Source organism: Phyllostomus hastatus, unplaced genomic scaffold (genome assembly GCF_019186645.2).
Source record: "Phyllostomus hastatus isolate PE091 unplaced genomic scaffold, TTU_PhHast_1.1 phas_scaffold_501, whole genome shotgun sequence".
Classification (NCBI taxonomy): domain Eukaryota; kingdom Metazoa; phylum Chordata; class Mammalia; order Chiroptera; family Phyllostomidae; genus Phyllostomus; species Phyllostomus hastatus.
In genome coordinates, this window is record NW_025334033.1 from 36,693,525 (window position 1) to 36,721,105 (window position 27,581).

The following is a 27,581-nucleotide window of genomic DNA, read 5'->3' on the forward strand; positions in this document are numbered from 1 at the left end:
GGGGTCATCTAATTAAGTATTTTAAAAGACAAAAAGCAGACACATTAATTTCTGTCCTAGATATTACAGATAGTACCTATGTTATGCAGTTATTTGCAATTTCTATATAGCACTATGCATTTTCAGGGGACACTTTATGCACTACATCTTTAACAAGAGCAGAATGTTAAATTTTAATGATGCTACAAAATCATTCTAGCAAGGCCCTAAATCTCTCACATTCTGAAATAAGTTTACTTGTTCAGTTTTAAAAATAATATATAAGTAATTTTAAATATGAACTTTTCTTCATAGGCATGGTTACTCACATAGAATCACGCTTTAATAACTAAAGTCAAAATATGCATGAAACATCTACAATTAAAGGTAGAAAAATCCAGCTGTTTCTGTGTTGAGTTTATGCACATACTCAAACCAATATACTGTGAGATGAATGATATACTCAGGCTTTTTTAAAACCCTTTAGAATAGGATAGATGTTTTCAAATGCTTCATAGATCTCAGAACGTTCTTTGGCACCTGTAAAGAAAACCCAAGTTTATATCATCTTTAATATAAGAATATTTACAGTTTTTTCTTAAGCCTAAAATTTCATCGTTGCTCTGAATAGTGTGGCTCAGCCGGGCATCACCCCACAATGCTCAAGGTCGCTGGTTCAATTCCTAGTCAGGACACATGCCTGGATTGCACATTTCATGAAAGTCAACCAATCAATATTTCTCTCCCCTCTTTTCCCCTCCCTTCCCCTCTCTAAAAATAAAAATTAAATCTTAAAATGTCATTGTCATCTTTAATTACTTTTAATACTGTGACATCTCTTGAGGTGTATCTGAGAAGTGACATTTATTCCTGGTAAAGACAAAAGAATTTGGTGATTACATCCACATTTCCACAAACACACACCCTCAGCAGAGTTTTCTAGTACTTCCACTGTTTGGGTGTATCAGATTATCTTGAGCCACACAGGGCTCAATATGAAATATGGGATGTTATTTCTGAGTGTGCCATGAATATCGCCCCAAAACCTGACCTTTCATCAGCACCTGTAGGCATTTAGCTACCGGCTAAATGATCTTTCATCCTTTGATCCACTTATCCCTAGTTAAAATTTTGATTCCCTAATGTTGACTAACAGACAAACTGGCGCTGAAGTTTTAAATGTCAGTGTATGGGAAGCGCTTATTAGAGGGAAAAATTGTACTGTGTTAGCCAAAAAGTTCATTGAGTTTTTTCCATACGATGGCTCTAAGTAATGCTTAGTTGTTTTCAACTTCGTTTGAAAAAATTCTGTTAGATTGCAGTGTGACAACTGTCACATCAGGATGCATGTTAAAAAAAATCAAAATTGGTGAATTTTTGTGCAGCCATGTTAACATTGAATAGGAAGAAAATAGGCAACATTTTTGGTATATTATGCTTTATTATTTCAAGAAAGGTAAAAATTAATTCAAAGGCAAAAAAAAAGATTTGGGCAGTGTATGAAGAAGGTGCTGTGACTGAATGTGTCATAAGTGGTTTGCAAAGTTTCTTGGTACTATTGACACCAGCCAAATAATTCTTTGCTGTGGGGCTGTCTTATGCACTGGAAGATGTTTAGCAGTACACCTGTCCTCTACCTACTGGAAGCAAATAGTGGGAGATAGCTGACATACTCAAAATGTCCAAATCAATAAAGTTATTGGTGGCAATTTAAAATGTATCTTTTATAGAAAAACTAAATGGACTTTTTGACCAACCCAATACCACTGTCACCCTTAGGAGTCTTCAATTTCAAGAGATCTTTAATTATAACAAGCTGCTGTAGGAGTTAAAGGGATAAAAACATGAATTAGACATGGTCCCCACCCTTGAGAGATACCAGTCAGTCCCTACTCATCTCTCCCCACCAAAGCCACTACTAACTACTTCCACCTTCAAAGCTATGCAGGCACAATGTGCTAAGTAAGGGCACAGCCTGGTATTACTTATGTATATGGAGCTGTCCACTAATCAGGAAATTATTATCTGATATTATTATGGGAAGGAGGCAAGGAGATTAATGAAAGGAATATAAAAACTTTGAATGAAGAGGAATGAAAAATAGCTTAAGTTGCTAAAGGCTTCTTTGAGGGCTACCAAGTTAGAGAGGGAGGAGGCTCAGTAAGAGAGCAGAAATAACATGAGAAGTGGTTATCTGGTTTAATTACAGGACTGATCACGGAATTACCAAAAGGAGGATCACCAGATTTGAGGAGTGGGTAGAATCAGGATGTAGAACCAAAGATGAGCTGTAATTTAAAAAATGGAAAATGGCAAACATTGGTAAGGCTAGAGAGAATTTGGGACCCTCAGACATTGCAATGAGAATGTAAAAATGGTTCAGCCACTATAGAAAACCATTTTGCAGTTCCTCCAAAAAGTTAAAATAAGAATTACCACAAGAACTGGCAATTCCACTCCTAGGTATATCTCCCCTCTAAATTAAAAACAGGCACTCAAGTAACACATGTAGACTTCTGTTGATTGTAGCACTATTCAAAACAGCCAAGAAGGAAAACAACCTGAGTGGTATATATACACAATGGAATATTATTCAGCCGTAAAAAGGAATTAGGTACTGATATATGCTACAATGCAGATCAACCTACAAAGTAACTGAAAGCAACCAGACACAAAAGGTCACATACTGTATGATTTCATTTCTATGAAGTCATCAGAACAGATAAATCCAGAGACCATGCAGATTGGTGGTTACCAGGGGTTAGTGGGAGGTAGGAATGGAGAGAAACTTCTTAATGACATGGGATTTTATTTTAGAGTAATGGCAGTGTTTTGGAACTAGACAGAGGTGGTGGCTGTACAATATTGTGAATGCACTAAATGCCACTGAATTGTTCACTTGATGGTTAATTTTATGTTATGTGAATTCTACTTCAATACATTTTTCAGTGTTTTTAAAGAATCAAAGATAAGTCTTTATGAGCTTAAATTACACTTGAGAAATAAGGAAATGTTACTTTTTAGTAAAAGCCAAAGCATTTATTACTCCATCCTCAAAGATTTGAGATAGAGATGAGTAGTTATTGACATAGTAGCAGAAAATCTGTATCTTTGGGGTAGAAGAAACCCCATATACCTCAGATAAAATCTTAGTTTCTAGAGAGAATGGTTTTGTAGAAACCAAAGAGTGAATTGGGGAAGAAATAAGACACCAGTATATAAAACTCTGCCTCTGGTTTGATGGATTTTTTGGCTTCTGCATACATTTGAATGGAATAGACTTCTTTTAGGAGACAGTGACATATATATAGGAAATACACTTCCATTCCCCACCCCATACTCTAAAAATACCAAAACTAAATACCCCTTTTTACATTTCACTGAGGAACAGAGTGTCTAGGTCCAGAATTTTGGATAATTATGCACTTCAGTTTTATCATAACACTTAAAAGAAAAAGTCAGACCTAAGAACATTGCATTCAAGCCTAAAGACTGCAACATTCTGGTATCCCCTGGGGAGTGAAAACACCCATCACCCAAGAGGGACCAGGTATTGAGAGTGATCGTTATTTTATATCATAGGAAACCTTTAGACACAAAGGACTTTGGGGAGATTATCTAGTACCATTTTTTCACTCCATGTGTGGGAGTACTGGGGCCCAAATGTTGAAGTTTCTTTGAAAAATGAGTAGCAGCTATGGGAGAAAACTTCATGTATCTAGTGGTCCTTCTTTTACACCAAAAGTTGTCAAATAAACATTGCCAGGATTTGTAACTGGGTATTAAAATGAGCAGATTTGGTCAATCTGGTCAAATACCTCCACTGAAATTACTGGCATCAAAACTTTCAGGGAACCCAAAGCAATCTACAGATTCAATACAATCCCTATCAAAATGTCAATGCCATTTTTTTTCCTGAACTAGAATAATCCTAAAATTTATATGGAACCACAAAAGACCCTGAATAGTCACAGCAATCTTGAGAAAGATTAGTGTTGGAGGTCTCATGCTGCTTGATATCAAACTATACCACAAAGCTATGGCAATCAAAACAGCATGGCACTTGCATAAAAACAGACACATAGATCAATGGAACAGAATAGAGAGTCCAGAAATCTACACCTATCTGGTCAATTAATCTACGACAAAGGAGGCAATATACATGGGGTAAAGACAATCTCTTCAATTCATGGTGTTGGGAAGACTGGACAGACACCTATAAAAATGAATACAGACCTCTTTCTTACACTGTACACAAGAATAAACTCAAAATGGATTAAATACTTAAATGTAAGACCTGAAACCACAAAATTTGGCTCCACAAAGGAAACCACTAACCAAACAAAACGGCAACCCTCCTTTTCATGGTGACTTGTAGGTGATCAGCTGCTTCAGGATGAGGCTGAACACCTCTTTTCCAGCCACTGGCTGCCAGAAACTCATTGAAGTGAATGATGAATGCAAACTTTGTACCTTTTATGAGCAGCATATGGCCACGGAAGTTGCTGCTGACACTCTGGATGAAGAATGGAAGGATTATGTGGTTCGAATCAGGTGTGAGAATGACAAAGTTTTCCCATCAAGCATGTCTGCCTGCTGCTGAGTAAGGGGCATTCCTGTTATGGACCAAGGAGGACTGGAGAAAGAAAGTGCAAATCTGTTCAGGGTTGCAGTGTGGATGCCAATCTCAGTGTTCTCCACTTGGTTATACTAAAAAAAAAAGGGTGGGGGGAGGGTGGTAGGGGGAAGATATTCCTATTCCTGGTCCCTATTGCTTCTGTGTCCTATTGCCTGGGGCCCAAAAATCCTTGGGGATTTTTGGCAAACAGCAGAATTGGCGAACTTTTCAACCTGTCTAAAGAAGACAACATCTGCCAATATGTTGTGAGAAAGCCCCTAAACGAAGAAGGTAAGAAACCTAGGACCAAAGTACCCAAGATTCAGTGTCTTTTCACTCCACGTGTCCTGCAACACAAACATTATCCTATTGCTCTGAACAAACAACATACTAAGAAAAATAAGGACGAGTCTGCAGAATATGCTAAACTTTTGGCTAAGAGAATGAAGGAGACCAAAGAAAAATGCCAGGAACAGACTGCTGAGAGATGTAGGCTGTCCTCTTTGAGAGCTTCAACTGCTGAGTCCAGTCAAAAATGAGTTTCTAAGAGTTACTAATAAATAATAACAGGCATCAAAAAGCCAAAATAAAACAAAAACAAAAAGGCAAACTACTGAATGGGAGAGATATTTGCAAATAATATATGCAATAAGGGGGTAAATAGCCAAACTATATAAAGAACTCATTCAGCTCGACATTAAACAACAACAACAAACAATCCTATTAAAAATGGACAGAGGACATAAATAGACATTTCTACAAAGAGGACATACAGATGGCCAACAAGCACATGAAAACGTGTTCAACATTACTAGTCATTAGGGAAATGTAAATAAAAACCATAATGAGATATTACCACACACTTGTCAGAATGGCTGTCAACAATAAATCAACAAACATGTTGGCAAGGATGTGGAGTAAAGGGAGCCTTAGTGTACTGTTGGTGGGATTGTAAGCTGGTGAAGCCACTATGGAAAACAATATGGAGATGTCTCAAAAAATTAAAACTAGAATTACCATGTGACCCAGCAATTCCACTTCTGGGTATTTATCAGAAGAAATCTAAAACACTAATTCAAAAAGATATGTGCACCCCTATATTCACTGCAGCATTATTTACAATGGCCAAGATATGGAAGCAACCTCAGTGCCCAGCAATAGATAAGTGGATAAAGAAGCTGTTGTACATGTATACAATGGAAGATTACTCAGCGATAAAAAAGAAGGAAAGCTTGCCATTTAAGACAACATGGATGGACCTAAGGGGTATTGTGCAAGTAAAATAAATCAGACAGAGAAAGACAAATACCACATGATTTCACTTTACATGGAATCTAAAAAACAAACTGACAGAACAGAAACAAACTCAAAGATACAGAAGCAAACTAATGGATGCCAGATGGGAGGGTGTCAAGGGATAAGTGAAAAAGGTGAAAGGAATTAAGAAGTGCAAATTGCCAGTTGTAAAAACAGTCATGAGGATGTGAAGTACAGGGAATAGTCAATAACACTGTAATAATTATGTGTGGTGCCAGATGGGTACTAGAATTATAGGAGCGATCACTTTGTAAGGTATATAAATGTCTAATGACTATATTGTACACCTGAAACTAACATACTGTTTGTCAATGATAATTGAAAATATATAAATAGCAAAAAAAAAACTTTAAGGGACCCTAAGTTGGCCCCATACTCCTTTATTTAAATAATCAGTCAATAATTAAACATCTCAATTTGTACCACCAGAATCCAACTAGATGACCTTTGCCTTTTAAGCAAAACTTACCAGTCCTTCTTTCAGGTTATAATGACCACTGCTTTGTGGGTAAACATCATTCCTAAACTTGGTGACTGAGGTGGAAATTCTGTGGCTGGAAATTCACTAGAGAAAAAACTGGCCTTGAGATCAAATGATAAGTGCTCAAAAGCCGTCTCCACCACTAACTAGCTCTGAAATCACAGACATTGTTTACCTTCTGAGTTTCAGTTTCCTTACCTGTAAAATAAGGACAATACCTTTCCCAAAGGGTTGTTAGAACAGGTTAAGTGAGGGAAGGTTTGTAAGAAGTCCTTTGTGAACCTTATTTTACAAAATCGAAGCCATTTTCATTGCTCTGGAAGAACGTACAGTGCTTCAGGGTTAGGGACATTGGGATGGCTGGTCCAGGTACACATGGCTCATCATTTGGTCCTGTAAGAGCCAGTACCACACAATTTGTTTATGCCTGCCTCCTTCACCCGGGCTGGGTTCCTGCCAGACGAGCAGGGTGCTTTCATAGCCTCAGCAGCTAAAACAGTATGTGTACCTGGCAGGCAGTCAGAATTTATTAAATATCAATTTTCAATATTACTTGGAATTTCTAACTCTATTTTTATACCAGGTCGTATCTACACATCTTATTTTCTCAAGTGATATCGTGTATGTACATATATTCACATATATATACACACATGAAAATCTTACAAATTAAGAAAAACAGGATTTAACTCCTAAAGACATGTGTTTCACAAAATATTAGTAGGAGATTACCAGTAACAGGGATATTCTAGTCACTCTCTGCCTACTTGCCATTTTCATGCTGCTGTCTGACTTACTCATTTTCAAGAACCATTGATATTTAGCTGATTGAGAATGACCCTCAGGAACAAAGACCCAGCTTCTCAGTCCTCTATGCTGGAGGGAAACAAGTAAACGTGAAGCATCTTACTAAAGCCTCTTTAGACCTCATATTCCTATCATCAGGGCAAGGCATCACAGCAAAATCCTGGTCTTCTTCAATGCTAGGGTCAAAAGCAAGGACAGTGGGCTTTCACCAAGAAAACGATAGCTAATGTTTACACTATGCTTACCTAGGCCAGGCACTGTTTCTGTCTCCTCATGACACTTAGCAGGTAGCTTCTATGGCCACCTTCACTTTACATATGTGGGAATCAAGGTGGAGAATTTAAACTCACTCAAGGCCCTACAGCCAACAAATGGTGACGCCTGGATGCAGAGTGGACGGTTGACCTGCACAGTCTATCCTCTCGGCCCCCATGCCACTGAGAGAGCATTTACCATACCTCAGCTGACAAGGAGGAAGGGAGAAGGTGCACAAAAGACAGGTGCACACAGGTGTTTGCATAGGATCATCATAGTATAATTCTGGAGCAAAGGCAGAACTGGAGAACAGACCCATGTATAAAAATAAAGGTCAAAAGGAGACACCGCACATTAATAAGGAGGGAAGAACATGCAGTGTTCAGAGGGCTGGCTAGCTACTTGGGGCTGGAGCGTGCAGATCAATTTGGCTCATGCCATATAAACTTGGCATTCATTATGGCAGAGAAGAATAAAATGTGTAAAAGTCAGACAGAAATAGCAAACTTCAGTAGAATGGTATGGAAAAAGGAGTCTCAACTATTCAAGAATTTTAAAAACTCTTCTTTATGTAAAAATAACAACTGGAAAAAGTCACAAATATAACAAAGAGTAATTATCTTTAATATTATGGTAAACTCATACAAATCCTTGGGGGAGGAACTAATAAAAACTAAGTGTACAAAAGGAATAATTTACAAAAGATAAAATGATGTTTGTTGGATATAGTGAAAGTAATCAATTTCTATTTCTGATTACCAGTAAGGTTAAAGCAGTGAGATCATTTCCACTTGTAAAAAAGTCATCTTTTTTTACAGAAAACTTTTCCTGTAAAAAAAGTTTTGGTTTTGAAAGCTGCTGAGGGTTTTTAGAGGATACGTAGGTGCATTGCTAGTAGGAACGTAGGATACCTGAGAACTGTGTTGTCTGTCTCTTCAAAAACAATGTGATAATTTGTGTAGAGAACCTTAAAAATAGTCATATCCTTAGACAAATTTCCATTTCCGAGCATCCAAAATAATAAAATAATTATTTCTACATGAAAATAGCCAATGCCTGTGCCAGTTATAGGCAGCAAACAAAGAAGGAACGTTTAAACAGCCGACAGTGGGAGAGCGAGTTTGCTGCAACAGCACGTCCGGGCAGAGGGCAGGAAAGGGGAGCTGCCGCTCAACCTGGCTGCTGCGCGCTTTGGTGTGGCCCGTGAGCTGAGAATGAGTTTTTTATTTTAAATGGCTGGGGGAAATTTTTTTAAAAAAGAAGAATATTACACGACACATGTAAATTATGTGAATTATGTTAGATTCACCTTTCAGACCCCTTTCCTTTCGTAACGCCTTTAGCCAGTTTTGGCACCACCATGGCAGAGTTCAGGTGTGGCAACAACGACCCGACGGCCCGCAAGCCTCTGATGTTTAGTATTTGGCCCTTTACAGAAGGAAGTTTGCTGACCTTCCTGGGAGAACACTCTGCAGCCATTAAAAGCCTTCATTAAGAGTGTGTAAGGAGGGGTTAAGTTCCATATGTTACAATGCTTGATGAAAAGGCAGGATGTAAAGATGAATGTACATGTCAAAATGACAAAAAACATGAAGAAGTTCCATTGTTTTGGGTATTGGGACTGATGGGTGAAGTTATATTCCTTTCTATTTTCTCATCTTTTTCAGGTGTGCATTCTATAATGGTGAATAAAGCCATTTAAAAGAAAAAGCCAAGCACACACACATAGCTGTTGAATTTTGTGAAAGTCAGAAAATAACTTTAGAACTTACCTGTCAACACAACTTTTCCAGACACAAAGATAAGCAGCACAATTCGTGGTTTCACCATTCTATAAATAAGGCCTGGGAACAGTTCAGGTTCATAACTGTTAAGATATTAAAGGAAAAGGTTAAAAACAGCACTATCCAACTATTTTCCTATGATATCTAAGACCCAGTAAATATTACAGCTGCATATTAAAGCAGATTTTAAAAGCTATTTTTGCTAAAAACCTTTTGGCCATCTTGATAAAAGTAGTTTTCAGTGTCCTAGGTAATTTCTTGTGCCAGCCAAGAACAGAATTCATTTTGGGTCATGACTTTTTTTCCAAGTGCAAGTCATCCTAAGCTATTAGAATTAAGGTAACTGAAGGCATCAGATCTTGTTGGTTCCATCTTTCAAAAAAAGTCTGTCAGTAAAAATTCATAGACACATTTGCTAAATTTTCCAAGTTCCACCAATAATGAGCATATTTTGCATGCATTTATAAACTGATGGAATGATCATTTTTAGTAGATAGAGCCTAAGAACTTTAGCAGATAGAATCACTGCTATTTGACTTTGTACAGGTACTGAATAAGAAAGAAAATTAAACTATCCCAAGTTTAAAAAATTCAGGCTTTGTTCCTGTACATAGTAACTCACTCTTATTTACCACGACATAGGAAGCTGGCTGCTCCACGGGGCAGAGGATGATAGGGCTTAGAACTGCTGACCTACACTCTGGCATAAAGAAGAGGAGAGGGAACTGGAAAAGCCTGAGGAGGCCACAGAAAAGAAGTCAGGAAGAGGAGGCTGATAAAGTATAACTATTCTCCAAATAGTGGCTAATGGAGAACAGATAGAAGAGAAAGAAGATATTTGAGAATTGGAACACTAGCACACACACGAATCATTGCATTTAAGGAGTGAGTCCAGACGACATGAAAAACTCCATTCCATTCTGTAAAGACCCAAACAATAGAGGATGTGAAATCTCTGATTGACACCAGAAAGAGACATCACAGTGGCTACCTTTCTGAGGTTTATGGAGGTTGCTGTGGGTGATCCTAGACATCACCCTAGCCAGGTAGGACCTAGTCAGGTCCTAGTCAGGTAGACATCACCCTACCTGACTGCAGAATGCCTGTCAAGACTTCTACCCACTAACCACTCCCCACACCGGGGAGACAATGAGACCAGAGGGAGCCTTGGCAAACCCCATGGGAACTACAAGGTTTGAACCAAGAAAGTGAGGCTGGGGGCACAGAAGGGATGTTTCCATTAGACTTTCCAGCTGAACCCTAGCACTCTAAGAGGGAAAAGAGAACACGAGAGTATGTAAATGACGGTAAACTGCATTTGGCTTTCAGAACCATGGTTTTAAGGTGCCAGCGAAATAATCTCCCAATTAAACACTTACTTTACTTTATTTATTCTCTGCCTTCATTTCAAAAGAAGCTTGAGGTAGAAAAAAGAAGAAGAGGTTATGGTTAGGGATAGAGAACACTTCCTGAGGACTGAGCATAACACACACCTGCCAATGTCTTGGCCAAGCCAGATTCGACTTATTGTTCAAGTCTCAGCTTAAATGTCACTTCCCTTGAGAAGTCTTCCTTGAGCTCCATGCCTCCCCAATATCATTATCCCATCTGATGGTCCCAAAGCACGCCAAGGGGAGGAGGGAGCTCATCCTTCATAGCTACCCTGTTTCATTATTGTCTTTGGTTTGTGAGTCTTCCCTGTCAGACAGTGAACTCCATGAGGACAAGGGATCATGCTGTACTGATTGTCACTGTCAGTGTAGCATCTTCTACATAATAGTCACCTAGATTTCACTCCTTTAAGAAACATTTATTGACTTCTGGCCAAGATGGAGGCATAGGTGGATGCACCGTACCTCCATGTACAACCAAGATTGGAACAACAACAATTTAGAGGCAGAATAACATCTAGAACTGATAGAAAATTTATCTGAATGGAAGTTGGACAGCCAAGAAGTTGAAATAGACCTGTTCATCCAAACCGGTAGGAGGGGTGGAGACGAGCAGCCAGGCACGGGTCGCGGCGTGGAGAGCAGAGAGAGTTGGGCACATTAGGCATCCGGGGGTGCATAGGGCATCTGGGGTGCGCAAGATAGCAGCGGGTGGACCCTGAGTGCGCAAGCAGCAGCTGGCAGACCCAGTGAGGGGGCGATTGTGGATCAGGGCAGAGCGTGCAACCCAGGATCCCAGAGAAGGGACTGAGGTCCATGGAGAATGGAGCTATTGTCATTGTTCCCTCTCGACCCCGCCCCCACATACAACGTCACAATCTAGTGACTGGGGTACCCAGCCCCGGTGAACACCTAAGGCTCCACCCCTCACCGTAACAGGAGTGACCAGACCACCCCCCCCCCAAAAAAAGAGAGATGGCTCAAACAGAAGAACAAATCAATGTCCCAGAACTCATCCTTTTAAGCGACTGAGAGATAGCCAACCTATCAGATGCAGAGTTCAAAACACTGGTGATCAGGAAGCTCACAGAATTGGTTGATTTTGGGCACAAATTACATGAACAAATGCAGGTTACGATAAAAGAAATGAAGGAAAATGCATAGGGAACCAATAGTGATGGGAAGGAAACTGGGACTCAAAACAATAGAGTGGACCAGAAGGAAGAAACAACCAAACAAGAAAGAATGGAGAAATAAGATTTCAAAAAAATGAGGAGAAGCTTAGGAACCTCCAGGACATCTTTAAACGTTCCAATATCCAAATTATAGGGGTACCAGAAGGGGAACAGGAAGAGCAACAGATTGAACATGTATTTGAACAAATAATAAAGGAGAACTTCCCCATTCTGGCAAAGGAAATAGGCTTCCAGGAAATCCAGGAAGCTCAGAGAGCCTCAAAGAAGTTGGACCCAAGAAGAGACACACCAAGGCACATCATAATTACATTAGCCAAGGTGAAAATGAAGGAGAGAATCCTAGAAGCAGCAAGAGATAAGGGGAAAGTAACCTACAAAGGAGTTCCCATCAGACTGTCAGCAAAGAGACCTTACAGGCAAGAAGGGGCTGGAAAGAAGTATTCCAAGTCATGAAAGACAAGGACCTATATCCCAGATTACTCTATGCAGCAAAGCTTTCATTCAGAATGGAAGGGCAGATAAAGTGCTTCTCAGATAAGGTCAAGTTAAAGGAGTTCATCATCACCAAGCCCTTATTTTATGAAATGTTAAAGGGACTTATCTGAGAAAAGAAGATAAACAAAAACATGTATAATAAAAGGGCAGCAAACTCACAATTATTAACAACCACATCTAAAGCAAAACCAAAAGAAACTAAGCAAACAACTAGAACAGGAACAGAACCGCAGAAATGGAGATCACACGGAAGGTTAGCAATGGGAGTGGGAGGAGGAGAGAGGGGGAAAAGGTACAGAGAATAAGTAGCATAGATTGTAGGTTGAAAATAGATAGGGGAGGGTAAGAATAGTATGAGAAATGTAGAAGCTAAAGAACTTATAAGTATGACACATGGACATGAACTAAATGGGGGGATGTGGGTGGGAGAGGGTGTACAGGGTGGAGGGGAGTGAAGGGGGAAATGGGACAACTGTAATAGCATAATCAATAAAATATATTTTAAAGAAAGAAACATTTGTTATCAGGATAGCTTTGACTTTAAAATTAAAGAGAAGGGAGAAAAATGCTCAGGAAGAAGGGAAAACAATTACAGCATAGGGAGATTGATGGAGAAGATTCCAGTGTTATCAAATGCTGATAAATACAAATTTGTAGAACCTGGGAAATCCAATGAACGTGAGGCTGTGACATAAGGCAAACCTGATCTGATCATTAGAGCTGGTGTGTGCCATGACATCATGAACACACACACCAGAGCTGTCATCTGTGACCTGAGGAAGGAGGCTTGATGGAGAGCACTCGGGGGAGGCGAGAGTGAAACTAGAATGAGATAGCTGTGGGAATGCAAAGCAAGCTTCTTTGCTGAGTTAACATTTAAAAAAATGGATGAGATCATGAAACTGGCTCAGAAGGAAGACAGAACAGTGACAGACCCCCTCCAAGTGGCTACAAGCAGTGCATCTGGTGAATTCTCTTCTTGCCCTGTTATCTTCCACAAGGTAGCAGTTGTGACAAGGGGGCTCCTCCTCTGGATTTAAATCTGATCTGCAGTATTGGTGGAAATGAGATGAAATGAAACTAAGGAGGAATCACATGCATCATTTTAGAGCCCTCACTGGCCAAAAGGGGAATGCCAGGTGGAATTAGAACTCAAGCAGAGATCTTTCCCATGTGCAAAAAGTTGGTTTAGAGAGACACACAGGAGGACCATGGTTGGGAATCTGGAAGATAAGATGGCTTGTGTATTAAGAAACTCTTAAAAATGAAGATTTTAGTATGAAGCTACAAATTATCACAAGGTTGAAGAAAGAAAAAGATACCTAAAGAGGCAATTTGTCTTGCGTGGGGAGCTTCCCAGGGAACTCAGTGGATACCATTACGGGTATTCAACAAGCATACACTGAAAAAATTTGATGGAGAGAAAAGAAGAAAATACAGTCAAGGGGAAAATAAACATTGACTGAAGAATATTATAAAAGCTAAATCTCAGAATGAACTAAAAAGTTTTAAATGTTAGAGGAAAGCAATGCAATTTTTAACTTCAGATGTCTCAACAGAAAGTTAACAAATGTTAGAGAACGCACAGCTTTATGATCCCATCCTCCAGTGCACAGAATGTGTGCTCAAAGGCAAAGAGAAGGAAAAGTGACAGAGTGAAAGGACCTAAGTTCAAGCCAGATCCAGAGCATTTGTGATTCTAAGCCAGTTCAAGTACCCTGGCCCAAGAGTATATTCCAAGGGGTGGTGAGTTTCGGTGTTGATCATCAACCTCCATCACTCTTCTCTCAGATGGATTGGAGAAGCACCAGAGCACCTAAAGGAGGGAGGGGATGGTGGGGGAAGGTGGAAGGAGGAGGAGGAGGAGCAGGAGGAGCAGCAGGAGCAGCGGCAGAGCATTTGCTGTTGAGACGAAAGTCACATTTAAAGAAGCCAGTCAGGCTGGAGACACTCCCCTGGGGATACAGTACACTGGAGAAGAAGCTGCTGGACCACAGCCACACACCAACAAGGAACAGCCCTGAACAACCCAACGGGATGAAAACTAGATGGGGTTCACCTTCCCTTCAACCCTTTCTCTCCTCACCAGCTGCCAGTCCCTTCTGACTGGTCTACCCCATCTTATACCCCTTGTCTTCCCTCCATTGCCATCACCCCCAAGTCAGAGGGACTGTTTTAGAAATCTACAAGTCAATGGGTCTCATTGTGTGGGCCACCACTCAGCAACACGGTGTTGCCTGTGAGTTTGTTGGAACTGCAGATTCAAGCAAAATCTCTGCTGCTACAGCCCAAGCAGGAATGCGGTTTGTTTGTTTTAATGTTGTTCAATCACAGTTATCCCCAAGGAATGGGTTTTAATAAGCTGTCCAGATGATTACTACTCAATTTAAGAACCATTATTCCAAAAGATTGGACCTATATGGTAACCGAGGACTTAGTCATAGCATCTTAGCCCTTTCACGTATTGTGCCTTTACCAAAAATATTATACTCCCTCTAAAAGATCCATTGTAATTCCATTGTAAAAGCAACCCATAATACAACTTTAACATGTGCTGATGAACACAAACTTAAGTTATACAACAATCATACCTACTGAACTGCTGATGGGTCAGCACCAAACCTTCCAGCCTGATGGGAAATCTCACATCACAGCTGCCAACCATGTTCTGAATTTTAAAATCGAGGAATCTGGCGGGGAATCCAAGCTTCTGCACCACCCGGGCATATTTTCTCGCTGCAAGTCGAGACTGCTCTTCACTGGAGAGGGGCAAATAAATGTGTTTAAAGATGACTAATCATCACATCCTCCACATGACGTGGGCTATTTTCACACATTCTTCTACCATTTCTACCATTTGTACCATGTTTGTACCATGTTTGTCTCTCAGCGTACGAGTATACCATGAACCTGTAGACTTGCAGGATGAGGACTGACATCCTCGACTCTTGTCCATTGCACCTAGTAGAAGGCATGGTACAGCATACAGTTGAACTGAATTATAAACAGATTTTTGTCTAAATATGTCATTTATCACATGTAAAGTATTGTTTTCTTTTACTCATTTTAAGTGCTTTTAGATAAGTTAACGATTCCTCTGGTTCCCAAAGTGTGTCTTCAGACAAGTGGCAGCACCGCCACCTGCAAACTTGTTAGAGATGCAGAGTCCTGGGCCCTGTCTCAGACACGCAGACACTCGGGGGGCAGGGCCTAGCAACCTGTGTTTTAATGAGCCCTTCAGGGATGGTGATGCTCACTAAGGTTTTGGAGCCATCCATCTGCTGTAAAAGTGTGTGTCATTTAGATGAAAACAACAGCAGCAAAAATCAGGACGCTTTGTATGTAAAAGAAAATCAGTATGAGGAAGATATGTGCTGATGGAATGGCACAGACATGACGTCAGGACGTGGGTCTTTCTGGGGCCAACTGGATATTAGGAAAAACATGAAAATATCTCAAAATCTGCCCAATTTTGCTCAGGCTTTCTTACACAATTGTCACTCAATTCATATCCAATATGAGAAAGAAATTCATCCAACTTGGTGGCTCAGTCCTGAGTGTTTGCCCTACTCCAACCCTAAACCCATGTCAGACAATGTGAAATCCTGAGACCTGAGGTTGCAGTTTTCATTGGGCACTTTTCAATGGTCCCTGTCCAAACAAAACAGTGAGTAGCAGGGCTTGCCAAACAGCGGTGACACCTAGAGGGTGCATCATGTCCAGGGGCATCCAACTATTTGGCGTCTGTGGGCCACACTGGAAGAAGAAGAGTTGTCTTGGGCCACACATTAAATATATTGTGACACGTAATCACAAAAAAAAACCTCACAATGTTTTAAGTAAATTTAAGATTTTGCATTGGGCCGCATTTACAGCTGTCCTGGGCTGCCTGTGGCCTGCAGTCAGGGGTGCCACAGGTTGGACACCCCTGATTAACACTACCCTCTGTTATGGATTGGCCCCATCTTTCAGCCGAAAATCAGAAGCACCTGAAAGGGAAGCCAGATTGAATATGTTAGCTGAACCAAAGGAAGTGTTTCTCTTTTCTGTCTGGATCCTTCATACTTTACGTTGATCCTCCTCACCCATCTTTAACTGCTGAAATGTCCCTAGCAAGGTCATGTCCCCAAGTTAGCAGTTACACAATATGTTTCCATTTTGAAAAACTACATTTCACCGAATTGACCCATTACATTTCCCATGTGCTTATAAGATCAAATCTCGAGAGTTTGCATAGCCCTGTAGTTTCCTGGGATATTAGTTGTGAATATCACATAGAAATTTTTGCTCAAAAACTAACAAAGATTACATACACGTTATTGTACAAGCATTATAAAATAGATTAAGAACCTTGAACTGTCACAACCAGTGGTGAAAAACACTGATAAATTTGACCCTTCTGCACTTCTCCTGCGCAAACACAGGCATCCCTCACTGTGCAAACTCTGGTTGTTATAACTAAAGAAGGTAGGTTTGGTAAATTTGTGGAGATAATTCTGATATCTCTTATACTTACCAAATGTTCACAACTCTCTATCCAAAACCTGAGAACCAGAAGATTTGGGTCACAATATTTCTTTATCTGAACTCACTATCTAAGCTTTCACTATCAGATGTTAGGAACCAAATAAATTCAGGTAGGAAGAGATACCCCTAAATGTGTGTGTAATATGAGCACATTTTAAAATGCAAGTTGGATAATAAGCCTACAGTTTAGTTGCCTGCTCTTCCATCCCCAGGCTTACCTTGATGTGACCATTCTTTCAACTCGATATACCTATGTGCATTTAATGGCTAAATATAATTTGTTTCATGACCTAATCAAACCTCTATAACTATACGTTTAATTTGTTTCTCCCCTGTTCTAAACAATGCTGAGATGAACATCTTTGCAGGTATCTTGCAGAGTTGTCCAATAATGACTTAACAATGGGGATTTCTAGGTCAAAAAATATACAGAGGGACAGAAGAAAAAGCCTAGAAACTAACTCAAACACATGTAAAACTCTTAACCTGTAAAAACAGGTGGGGATGGGAAGAATGGAGTAGGAATGGATCTTCAAAAAGTGTATTGAGGCACTGTCTGGCCATTAAAAAAATTATTTATCTTACAATGAAATTAAATTCTAGACCTGCTCTGCCCAGTATGGTAGGCACTGGCTACATGTGGCTATTTAAGTTTAAATTGATTAAAATTAAATTAAAAATTCAGTTCTGCTTCCAGTCAAAATGGTAGCATAAGCAGACATGGCTCACTTCTTCACACAACCACAACAAAATTACACCTAAAATATAGAGCAACTATCTCTCAGAACTGACAAAAATTGAGTTAAATGGAAGTCTGACAACTATGGAATTCAAGAAACCACATCCATCCAGTCTGCGCCAGCAGACTGGTGCCTCTAAGGTTCCATCACCTGGCTAACACTGTTTGACCCCATCTTGGAGATCCCCAGGGATTCCACCCCACCCAAATTACTGGCCCACCCAAGCTGCTTTTCTATACAAATTCCTGGTCTTGGCTCATGCTTCACAACTACCTAAATCCTCTCAAATAAGCAGCAGGCCTCAGTGAGCCCCAGGCCCAGAACTAGCAGCCTAGATTCAGAGTTTGGCTTTGCCTGGAAATCGCCAAACCCAGCACAAGTAGCAGTCATCTCAGATTACTTTATAACTCAAGCAGGGTAGCCCAGGGCAAAACACAGGTAGGGACTGATCTTGGCCTGCACCACTTAGGAAACCCCAGGGACAGTGCACTCAGTGGACAGCTACAGACCATGTCAGAGCATCACCACCCTGCACAACTTATTCTCCACAGAGGGCAGAGGTTTGTGGTTAATGGTCAGAGCCAGTCCTTGCCGCTAACTGGCCTGGGTAAACCCCTCCCACTGATCTGCCAACAGCAACCAAAGCTCAACTACAAGAAGAGGGTGTACTCAGCCCACATATAGGGTGCACCTCTGGTACCCAGCTTGAGTGATAGGGGAGGCTGTGTCACTGGATCCTACAGGACACCTGCTACATTAGGCCTCACTACCAAGAAACAGAGTCAAAGCAGCCCTACCTAGAAATGTAGAAACAAACACAGGGGGCTGCCATAATGAGGAGACAAAGAAACATGGCCCAAATGAAATAACAGATCAAAACTCCAGGAAAAGAGCTAAACAAAATAAAGATAAGCACTCTATTATTAGATGCAGAGTTCAAAACACTGGTTATAAGGATGCTCAAAGAACTTAGTGAAGACCTTAACAGCATAGAAAAATTAGGTCAGAAACAAGGATACACTAATTGAAATAAAGAACAATTTATAGGGCAACAGCAGTATAGTGGATGAAGCTGAGAATCAAATCAATGATTTGAAACATAAGACGGCAAAAACAAACAAACAAAAAACCAATCAGAACAAGAAGAAGAAAAGAGAATCTAAAAAAATGAGGATAGTGTAAGCAACCCATGGGACAACTTTAAGCAATCCAATATTCACCTCATAGGGGTGCCAGAAGGAGAAGAGAAAAAGCAAGACATTGGAAATCTATTTGAAAAAATAATGAAAGAAAACTTCCTTAATTTGGTGAAGGAAATAGATATGAAAGTCCAGGAGGCACAGAGAGTCCTAAAGAAGATGGACTCAAAGAGACCCACCCCAAGATACATCATAATTAAAATGTCAAAGGTTCAAGATAAGGAGATTGGGGGGGGGGCACTGTGGGAGAATGGGTGAGAGGTGAAAGGATTAAGAAGTACAAATAGGTAGTTACAGAATGGCCCCGGGGATGTAAAGTACAGTATGGGAAACAGAGTAGCCAAAGAACTATGCTCATGACCTGTGGGCATGAACAAGGGCGGGGGGGATCGACTGAGGGAGTGGGGGGTGGTGGGTAGAGGGGAGTAAAAGGGGGAAAATCAGGACAACTGTAACAGCATAATCAATAAAATACAATCTAAAAAAATTTCAGCTCTTCTGTTTTATTAACTACCTTTCAAGTGCTCAATAGGCACATGTGACTAGGGGCTACCACACTGGACAGAGCAGACATAGAACATCATCATCTCGAGAAAGCTCTAGAGGAATCACAACATCAACTTTTCTTCCTCAGCACAAAGCAGGACCTGAAAAGGGCCAGAAAAATATATGGAGGTCGATATTTATATAATGTTGTGCATAGGGAATGCCTTCCTAAGCATGAAGCCAAACATTGAAAATATAAAGAAAAAAACTGGATAGACTGACTATACACAAAAACATTTAAATTGTGTTTTAAAAAAACCCACTTTATAAAACACCATAAACTTTATTCTGGGAAAATATTTACAGTATAACATGGTGAAAATACTTAAATGTCTTCACAGACTATTGGGCAAAAGAAAAATATCTTCACAGAATGTTGGTCAAAAGACACAACAGGCAGTTTATATGCTTACAGAAAATTAGCCTCACCAGTAAATCAAAGAAATGCAGTTAAAACAACATAGCTTTTGCCAATTAATTTGGAAAATAGGAAACATATGAACACCTCATGTTCATTGGAGAAAATGAATGCTCAGTGCATCTCTCGAGTGAGGGGACATTGTCACAGCCTCTCGGGAGGACACCTTGCTACCACTCGTCTTTGGTCCTGAGGAGGAGGAGCCACTCCCCTCCACTGTTTCAGGGTGAAAGGCTCTGCATCAGCACCGCAGCACAGGGCTTCCTCTGCATGAAGTCCCGGAAAGACGAGCCTTGGAAGGAATGCCTCCTGGGCGAATGCTCAAGCTAATGGTCAAGACATGTCTAATTTCCCTCCTTTAAAAAGTTCTATCCATTTATTTATTGGCAATGTGGGAAATACACAAGAACTACACCCCCAGGGGTATAACAGGCTCTATTACTGTGGTTGCTTATTTCCTTTTTAATGCACCTCAAAAACAAGTTTTTACAGGCTAGTGAAACCCCCTCAGTTTAACAGAAGGGACTGGAAAGTATGTTATAAGTCACTACTATGAGGCTGCATGTTTTTAACCCCAAATTTGGCATTTCATGAACTTAACTCTTCTGCCAAGTATTCTGCTTCTCTATGTGTTTTATAAAATTAATGAGGTCCTTCCTGGCTTTGCATACTGGATTCTTCGCCTGGTAGGGGTAGGGGGTTGTTCCTCATACCTTTTGGCTCCTGTGCAGACCATTTTCCCCGAGCTGAATATCAGGGCCGTTGTCCTGGGCTCGCGGATCCTCATTATGACAGCAGCAAACCTCTACATGCAGAAGCCAAAAGAACAATTAGCATCTGCTAGAGTTAACACGATTTTAGTTGAAAAGCTGAGCTGGACATGAAAACCGTCTTGAATAAACTGAGACTGGATGGGAAAATTAAACCATCTCCGGGTCTCTTCTGCCCACATTAAGATTAAATAACAAAAAAGGTCACGATTCTAAAATGTACTTAGAAAAAACAGGTAAGAATAATAACAGGAAAGCTCAAGTTTGAGTGCCTGGTATGTTTCAGGCCCTATTCTAAGAGCTTTACCAGTTTTCTCTCATTTATCCTCACAACAGGGTCCAGGTGAGTCTGTCGTTATCCCCATTAGTGCACAGGACTGTGTGGTTACTTAACTTCCACAGGCAACGTTGAAGGTGAGATTGAAAAGCTCTACTGATCAGACTCTGCTTTTTTACTTTGAAATACCCCCTTTTTCTTTCAAAGAATCTTTGGAGAAAATAAAAGGAATGTTACAGACTTTCCAGACTCTAGAATGTACTAAAAAGCAGCCAAAACATAAAAGAGAAAGAGAGAGAAAAAATATATATATACTTAGGGATGCTGAGAATGAATGGCAAAAAGTTGATTTGTCAAGTTCTTGCCTGCTGCAGAAGGTCTTAAAGTGTGGGCCACAGACCAGCAGCACAGAAGCCCTCTGGGTAGTGTTGATGCTGAGAGCCACTGGCCTGCCATACTGACATGTCACTTAATGACCCGCTCTTCCTACTGGCCTCACATTGACACGCCCTTCCCTCTCTCTGCCCCACTCCCCATTAAGTTGGGAAGGGAACTAGCTGGGGTATTCTGCAAGATTCCGAGTTCTATGGGTCAGAGATACCCTACAGGACCAAGGTGGGGCTGGATTTGAAGCGTTTGGACTTGAAGTGTTAGCAGACAGTAAGAGAACCCAGGGTCAGAACCACACAGAGTTGATCAAGCCCCATTAATGATTTCCAGGTGTTTACTAACAAGACGGCACTCTCACCCAGTATTCATTTTCTTACATTCTTACGGTAGTTTAAGTGCCAAGACAATTTCTTTGGCTGTCCAATCCAAGTTTGGACAGGTCTATACCCTGAAACAAAATGAGGGGAGAGCTGAGGATGGTAGAGAATAAAATATGCTTAAAAGGCTGATTGCTCAATAGTGTGGGCAATTACTGCGGCAGCTATAAGAATCTCATCATGTTTCCATCCTCATCATAGCCAGATACATGAAATGTAAAAAGAAAAGCTATATTGCATTTGGGTAACATTTGGATTCAGATGTCAGCAGTGACACTACCACAGCAAAAACAATTTATAAAGAATTGATGCTGGCAAGGTCTCCCGGGTTCCTACTAACATGGTCTTTTTCACCTAACCCCATAAATCCTCTACCACCCAAGGTAGTGGACTTTTTCCCAGTAGGGACCAGGTCTTACTCAACTTTGTGCTAAGTACAGAGTCTGCCAAATCATTAAATGTTGACTGAATTAACAAATCCATTTCCCGGGTAAATAGGCCATTGAAAATGGGATGGCTTGCCTTAGCAAGACACAAGAAAGAATAGATTTTATTAAACTTTTAGGGGAGCCCTGGATGGTGTGGCTCAGTGGATTAAACACCAGCCTGTGAACCAAAAAAAAACAGATCGTAAGTTCTATTCCCAGTCAGAGCATATGCCTGGGATGCAGGCCAAGTCCCTGGTTGGAGGCATGCGAGAAGCAACTGATCGATGTTTCTCTTCTCCTCTTTCTCTCTCCCATCCCCTCCCTCTAAAAATAAATAAATAACGTCTTAAAAAAATAAACTTTAAGGGGGAAAAACTCCTTGAATCTTACATTAGTAAGTAGAAGCTTGAGCTTTCCACTTTAAACAATTTAGCTTTCGCAAAGAAGAGAAATTGTAACTGAAAAAAATACAGAAGTGATGACTAGGTGGACAGCATTTAGAAACAATTATTTCCAGGATATGATAGCATTTTAAGAAAGTTAGCACCCCATAGTGAAGCTGAAAATAGTCAAGCTGAAAAAAGTTTTTGACTGAAAAGAGAAAGATCTTAACCTTTAGGAACTCCTCAGCTACTGCTTTATTCAAGATAGAGAAGATGATTTTTTAGAACTTCAAAACAGAGAATGAGACAATTAAACTTTTGAGTTGCCAAAAGCTGTTTGCTCATAAGTTTGTTCTTTCAAAAAATAAAAACAAAGGAATAAATCAGCATCTTGATCATGCGAAGGAAAGTAAATCTAAATGGGAGCTAATTGTTGAAAGGAATACTGAGAAGGCTTACCTTTGGGTTATATTCTGCATTTTTGGCCTGTAAAGCTATTTTCTTCAAATCCAATTTACAGGCCAGGTTTGCAGTAGAAACTATATTCCTAAAGAAATAAGTCAACTTAAAAATTTGATCAGATATAAAAAGAACTACAACTAACTTCCTCATTTCATCGGTTATATATTAGTGACTTTGTAGAGGGAGAATTATTCTAAATCTGAAATACACAGTGACCTGGTCCCCAGTAAAATGTAAAACTTCCAAAGTAAAGTGATAACCTAAAATAGCTTTTCCCAAAATTATATGACTAGTTGACTAAAATTAAATTCTGAATCTTCTTAAAAACTATGCCTCTAAATCACAAGTACAATTCCAAATCAATATGCAAATTGAATTCAGTTTTACATCTTCATAGTCTTTGTGTTTAACCAACCCTAACCACAATTTTCAGCAACTACAGTGCCTTAGTATAAATATAATCTTTCAAAAATGTATATACTCTTGAATTAGTGCTTCATTTTGTAGAAAACCAAACTGTCCAAAGCCACAGTCTAGTAAAAAGTGATAAAACAAAGAATAATAAAATCCGAAATTCTCTTCCCTACACTATTACCCTGAAATTAATTGTCATCTCATTCAGGAATATAAAATGTGTACCCAGAAGCATCACACATCTGGAAGCTCCCAACAAACAACTTACTGTAGTTGAGGCACAATTTCGGAACATTCTGACACAGGGGTCATCGGTGTCATAGGAGTTATGGACGCCAGAGGCAAGGAGTGTGGTTTCTCCAGAGAGGGCTGGGCTGACTCAGCGTCACCAGGGGGCAGAAGTGAGCGGGAATTTGCTGAACCGCCGCTGTTTAAGCCCAGGCCAGCTTTCTGTTTGCTAGATAACAGCAGCCTACTTTGCTGACTTTGAGCTTTACAACTTTCTTCAATTTCATGCTTGCTTCTAATGACAGTCTGATCTTTATTTTCTTGGGTAAGTTCATCTGGTAGGAAGCTAAGATCCACAGACGAGAAACCACCAGATGTTTCTTTGACTTCTTCTAGATGTGAATTAAACACAGCGTCTGGATTGGATGAATTAGATACGTAGACATCATAAGGTGCATGGGGGCTCAGCAGGGGCAACCCAGGCGGGGTGAGGTCATCCTAAGCCGTTCCCAAAACAGACAGACAAAACACAACAGACAGAACAGTGTGTCACACCAATGGGATGGTACTATGGCCAGCTGGCAATGTGTTCAGGATGAGAGGCAGTTCAATACAGCAGATATTCATGCCCTGTCTTTCTCCACCGAGTATTCTATCACAGTGTCACAGCACACTTAATAGAAGCAGAAAAGGACTTAACATCCAGAAAAAGCATTTTTCATAAGTTGCTTGTCCTACTTTAGTTAGATCTGAAGTAAGTTGCCACCCTGTATCCAATTTTGTAATAAAAGCAACCATGCTCTAAACTATGTATAGTTTGGAGAGAACAGAATTACTCTGCTCCATAAATGAATGGTAAGCCAGTTGATTTAGAGATGTTTTTTAGAGTTTTACATTCATACTTTAAATGGAAGAACAATAAGTGAAGGAAGTTTTAAGATACAGCTTGCGTTCTAATTAAGACTCCACTGGGGAATCACTGTTATTCCTTCTAGGCAAAGGACGTGGATAAAAGGTTCTAGTTTTGTAAATTTGTAATAGGAAAAAGTGATTGAAATTTAAATGGCAAGAAGAGTTCAAATCAATATATTGTATTTTCAGTCCAGGAAAGGCTGCTCAATTTCCATTAGTATCAACTGAGGGAATGAGGTGTGTAACTGAGGGAAACAGCTAATGTAAAATTCATGGAGCTTTTATGGAAAAAATTGATTACCTTGATACATATATTACCACCTGCTTTGCCCAAGTTGCAGGCCCAGGTTCTAGATTTTGAGCACTGCTTGCAGGATAACCTAACCCTTAGCTCTTACTTCTGACAACTGAATAGTAATGAATGCCTCTTCGTCTCTTTGCATCTTATCGGTGACAAAGCCACCTCAGCTAAGGTAACCGTGTCTGGCCAGATTCTACCGAGTTGCTCTGGTACTACAAGCCCAGCAGATGGCAGGGGTGACTAACTGATCAAAGAAAACACTCAGAAGCAGGCAGCCATTCTCTTGGAATGTGATTTTTAAACTTATTTCATTTTAAATTGTGTAATTAGCCCCCACCCCCACCCCACAGATTGGGCCTAGGAAAAGTGGAGGGGGGACTGGGGGCGCTGGCCCTTACTCCTCTCTGCTGCTTCCTCCATCTCTCCTGTCCGGGAGGAAAGGATCTCATCAGCCAGTTTACACCTAAGCCCCAGATCTGCAGCAGTCGGTGTCTCCCCTCCTTTTTCCCATCGGGGCATTTTAGTAGGAGGCGAAACTCTCACCCAAGGGAACTACACTTCAACAAGGAATTTAAAACGGTGTTGGAAGGAGACTTGACTTGGAGTGGTGAACACACAATACAATACACAGATGTGTTGTAGAATTGTGCACCTGAAACCTATACAATGTTATTAACCAATGTCATGCCAATAAATTAATAAAAAATAAAAATACGTTTTTATAAATAGAGTAAAACGAGGACTTTAAGGCAGTGGCAACGAGATATCGAAGGGGGGCGTTGTATGGCAATGGAACGGTGAGTTCACCTGTAGGAACGCACCTCAGAGAAGTGCTGCTAGCCTATGCACTGCATCCTTGACTGTGTATCTGAAGAGACTTTTTGTTAAACGTTTTTGCAGAACCATAACTCACTCATCTTTCCCAGAACCTCTGCTGCGTGGGCTTTCCTTCGCTATGTTACAGGCTGTGGGACCTCACTATCTCTACCTCAGCCCTGTCATTGTCTATTTAAAAATCCTCCCTTCCCTGCAATCCCCCCCCCCCCATTAAGTTGCTCTCTTGCTTTTGTTCCTTTGAAGACTCCTTCTTCTCTTATCTACAATACTTTACCCTAAAGATTTTAAAAATTAAATGAAACGACACTTAAGAATTACAAATTGAAAGAAGCCACAGGTGCTTCCAATTCACATTTTGGATTCGCCCCAGACCAGGTTCAAGGTCTGGTTTGCAACCTTAGGCAAGTGATTTCGCCTCTCGAAACTTCCATTTTTCTGGTTAAAGATGGAGCTGATCAAGCCCACATCTTAGAGTCGCTAGGAATTTTATGAGATAAAGCAGGCAAAGCCCTTAGAGCGCAGGCCTCGGCGCTCAAGGAATACAGCGGGACGCAGACCCTGACTCTGGGACAGTGCGGCAGCCTCCAGGCTCACCTGGGCGGCGCACTGGTCCAGGTAGAGCTCCAGGTACGTCTCTTCATCCTCCATGAGTGGAGTTCTCACTCTGAGGGGCGTGGGAACAAATGCGCAGAGGCACCCAGGCAGGTCGAACTACAGCGGAGTCCGACCAGGCGCACCGGGCGCCCAAACCATTTAAGAGCCCCGCAGCCGCACGTGATGAGGCGGAGCACGGGTCTGGGGGCCCAAGTGTGGGTGGGGCCGGGCCTGAGCGCCTGCCCGGTCCACGCTTCTGTGGAAGGCGCTAGTGAATTAACGATGAACCAGAGAGGGTGATGCAAACGTGCTCCTGGCCCGAGAGCCACTAGGAAGAGGAGGAGGGCTGGAGCTGAGGAAGGGTCTGCCCCAGGGAGCAGGGGCTGGGTCTGGACTGGGGATCGGCTAGGAAGAGGCTCCTTGCCCGGGTGCCATCACCACACTCTGCCCACAGCTGAGAAGGCTCTCGGCCTGCAGGTGTAGAGTTTCCTTCAGTACCTGCAAATGCTTTGCCCTGCTGAAGGCGCGGTCTCCGTGTTAGCAGGGTAAAAAGTGAACGGGCTGCACCGTGAGAAAATAAAGGATTTTTCTTTTTCTTTTTTTTTCATCTTTTGAGCAGAGCGAGTGGAATTTGAGGCACCTTACCTACTCAGATGTATTACTTTTATGTAACTATTGCTTCTCACCCACAAATCCTGGGTGGTTTTTCTCCAATCACAGAACTTTAGGCTAAAACCACATAGAAAAGAATGTGGCTGCACAGTGAGGGTGAGGCAGCTTAAGAAAACCAAATATTCATAGGAATTGTCTCTTCTTGAAATCCTTATTTTAATTTTCGGTGCCTCATCTTTCATAAGAACTTAAAAGTGCAGAGTGGTTCTATAAATATAACTTTTTTTCATGTAAGAGATTTCAAAATGTACATGGAGACACACAAAAAACTTGCCTCTCCTCTCCGAGAGCATGAATTTTGATTAGTCATCTTTGCATCTTTGTACCAAGCTCATAGATGATCGATGAAACTTAACTGGTGAACGAAGCTGTACTCAGAGTGGAGCACTGGAAGCTCATGATAGTAGGCACAGCGTCTGACAATCAGATAACAATTAAAGTCGTACAGAATTTCCAATTGAGAAGAGTAAACATTTTGATAAAGCTGGATTTTATATAATGATTATAATATATAATTTAATGATTCATGTTAATGAGATAGCCTATAAAAAATGTTTAGCACGGTACGTGTCTGGCAGCTCAAATATTAGCTCTTAGTTTTGTTATTAGACTGTTAGGGACTGAATGTATCCTCTACCCCCAAATTTATATGCTGAAACCCTAATACAAGGTGACTGGTGTCCTAATGAAAAGACAGAAAGAGAGAGTAAGAAAGACAGAGAGAGACACCGGGTGTGTGTGTACCCAGGGGAAAAGGCCGCAGCGAGGACACAGGGAGAAAGG

The 27,581-nt window shown here is 40.8% G+C and overlaps 2 protein-coding genes across 2 annotated transcripts; one reads left to right on the top strand and one right to left on the bottom strand.

Annotated features, from left to right (window-relative positions):
* Window positions 1-442: 442 nt before the first annotated feature.
* On the bottom strand, window positions 443-26,180 carry TBPL2 (TATA-box binding protein like 2). The gene is made up of 7 exons (XM_045823577.1): window positions 26,127-26,180; window positions 23,523-23,980; window positions 22,838-22,925; window positions 20,467-20,558; window positions 14,915-15,082; window positions 9,230-9,324; window positions 443-519 (listed from the first exon to the last, which is right to left on the bottom strand). Exons 1-7 carry the CDS (start codon window positions 26,178-26,180, stop codon window positions 443-445), a joined length of 1,032 nt encoding a protein of 343 aa, XP_045679533.1.
* On the top strand, window positions 4,376-5,136 carry LOC123808751 (40S ribosomal protein S6-like). Its single transcript, XM_045823578.1, is given in 2 exon segments — window positions 4,376-4,547; window positions 4,550-5,136. Coding segments are annotated over 2 exon segments (759 nt in total).
* Window positions 26,181-27,581: the final 1,401 nt, after the last annotated feature.

Bases quoted from the DNA above. Each gene is read 5' to 3' on its own strand.
- TBPL2 (XM_045823577.1), bottom strand. From the start codon at position 26,180: ATGGAGGATGAAGAGACGTACCTGGAGCTCTACCTGGACCAGTGCGCC. The intron at 23,981-26,126 runs GTGAGCCTGGAG...GGAACGGCTTAG, and splicing joins TGGACCAGTGCGCCGCCCAG to GATGACCTCACCCCGCCTGG. The intron at 20,559-22,837 runs GTAAGCCTTCTC...TTCTGCATGTAG, and splicing joins ATGCAGAATATAACCCAAAG to AGGTTTGCTGCTGTCATAAT.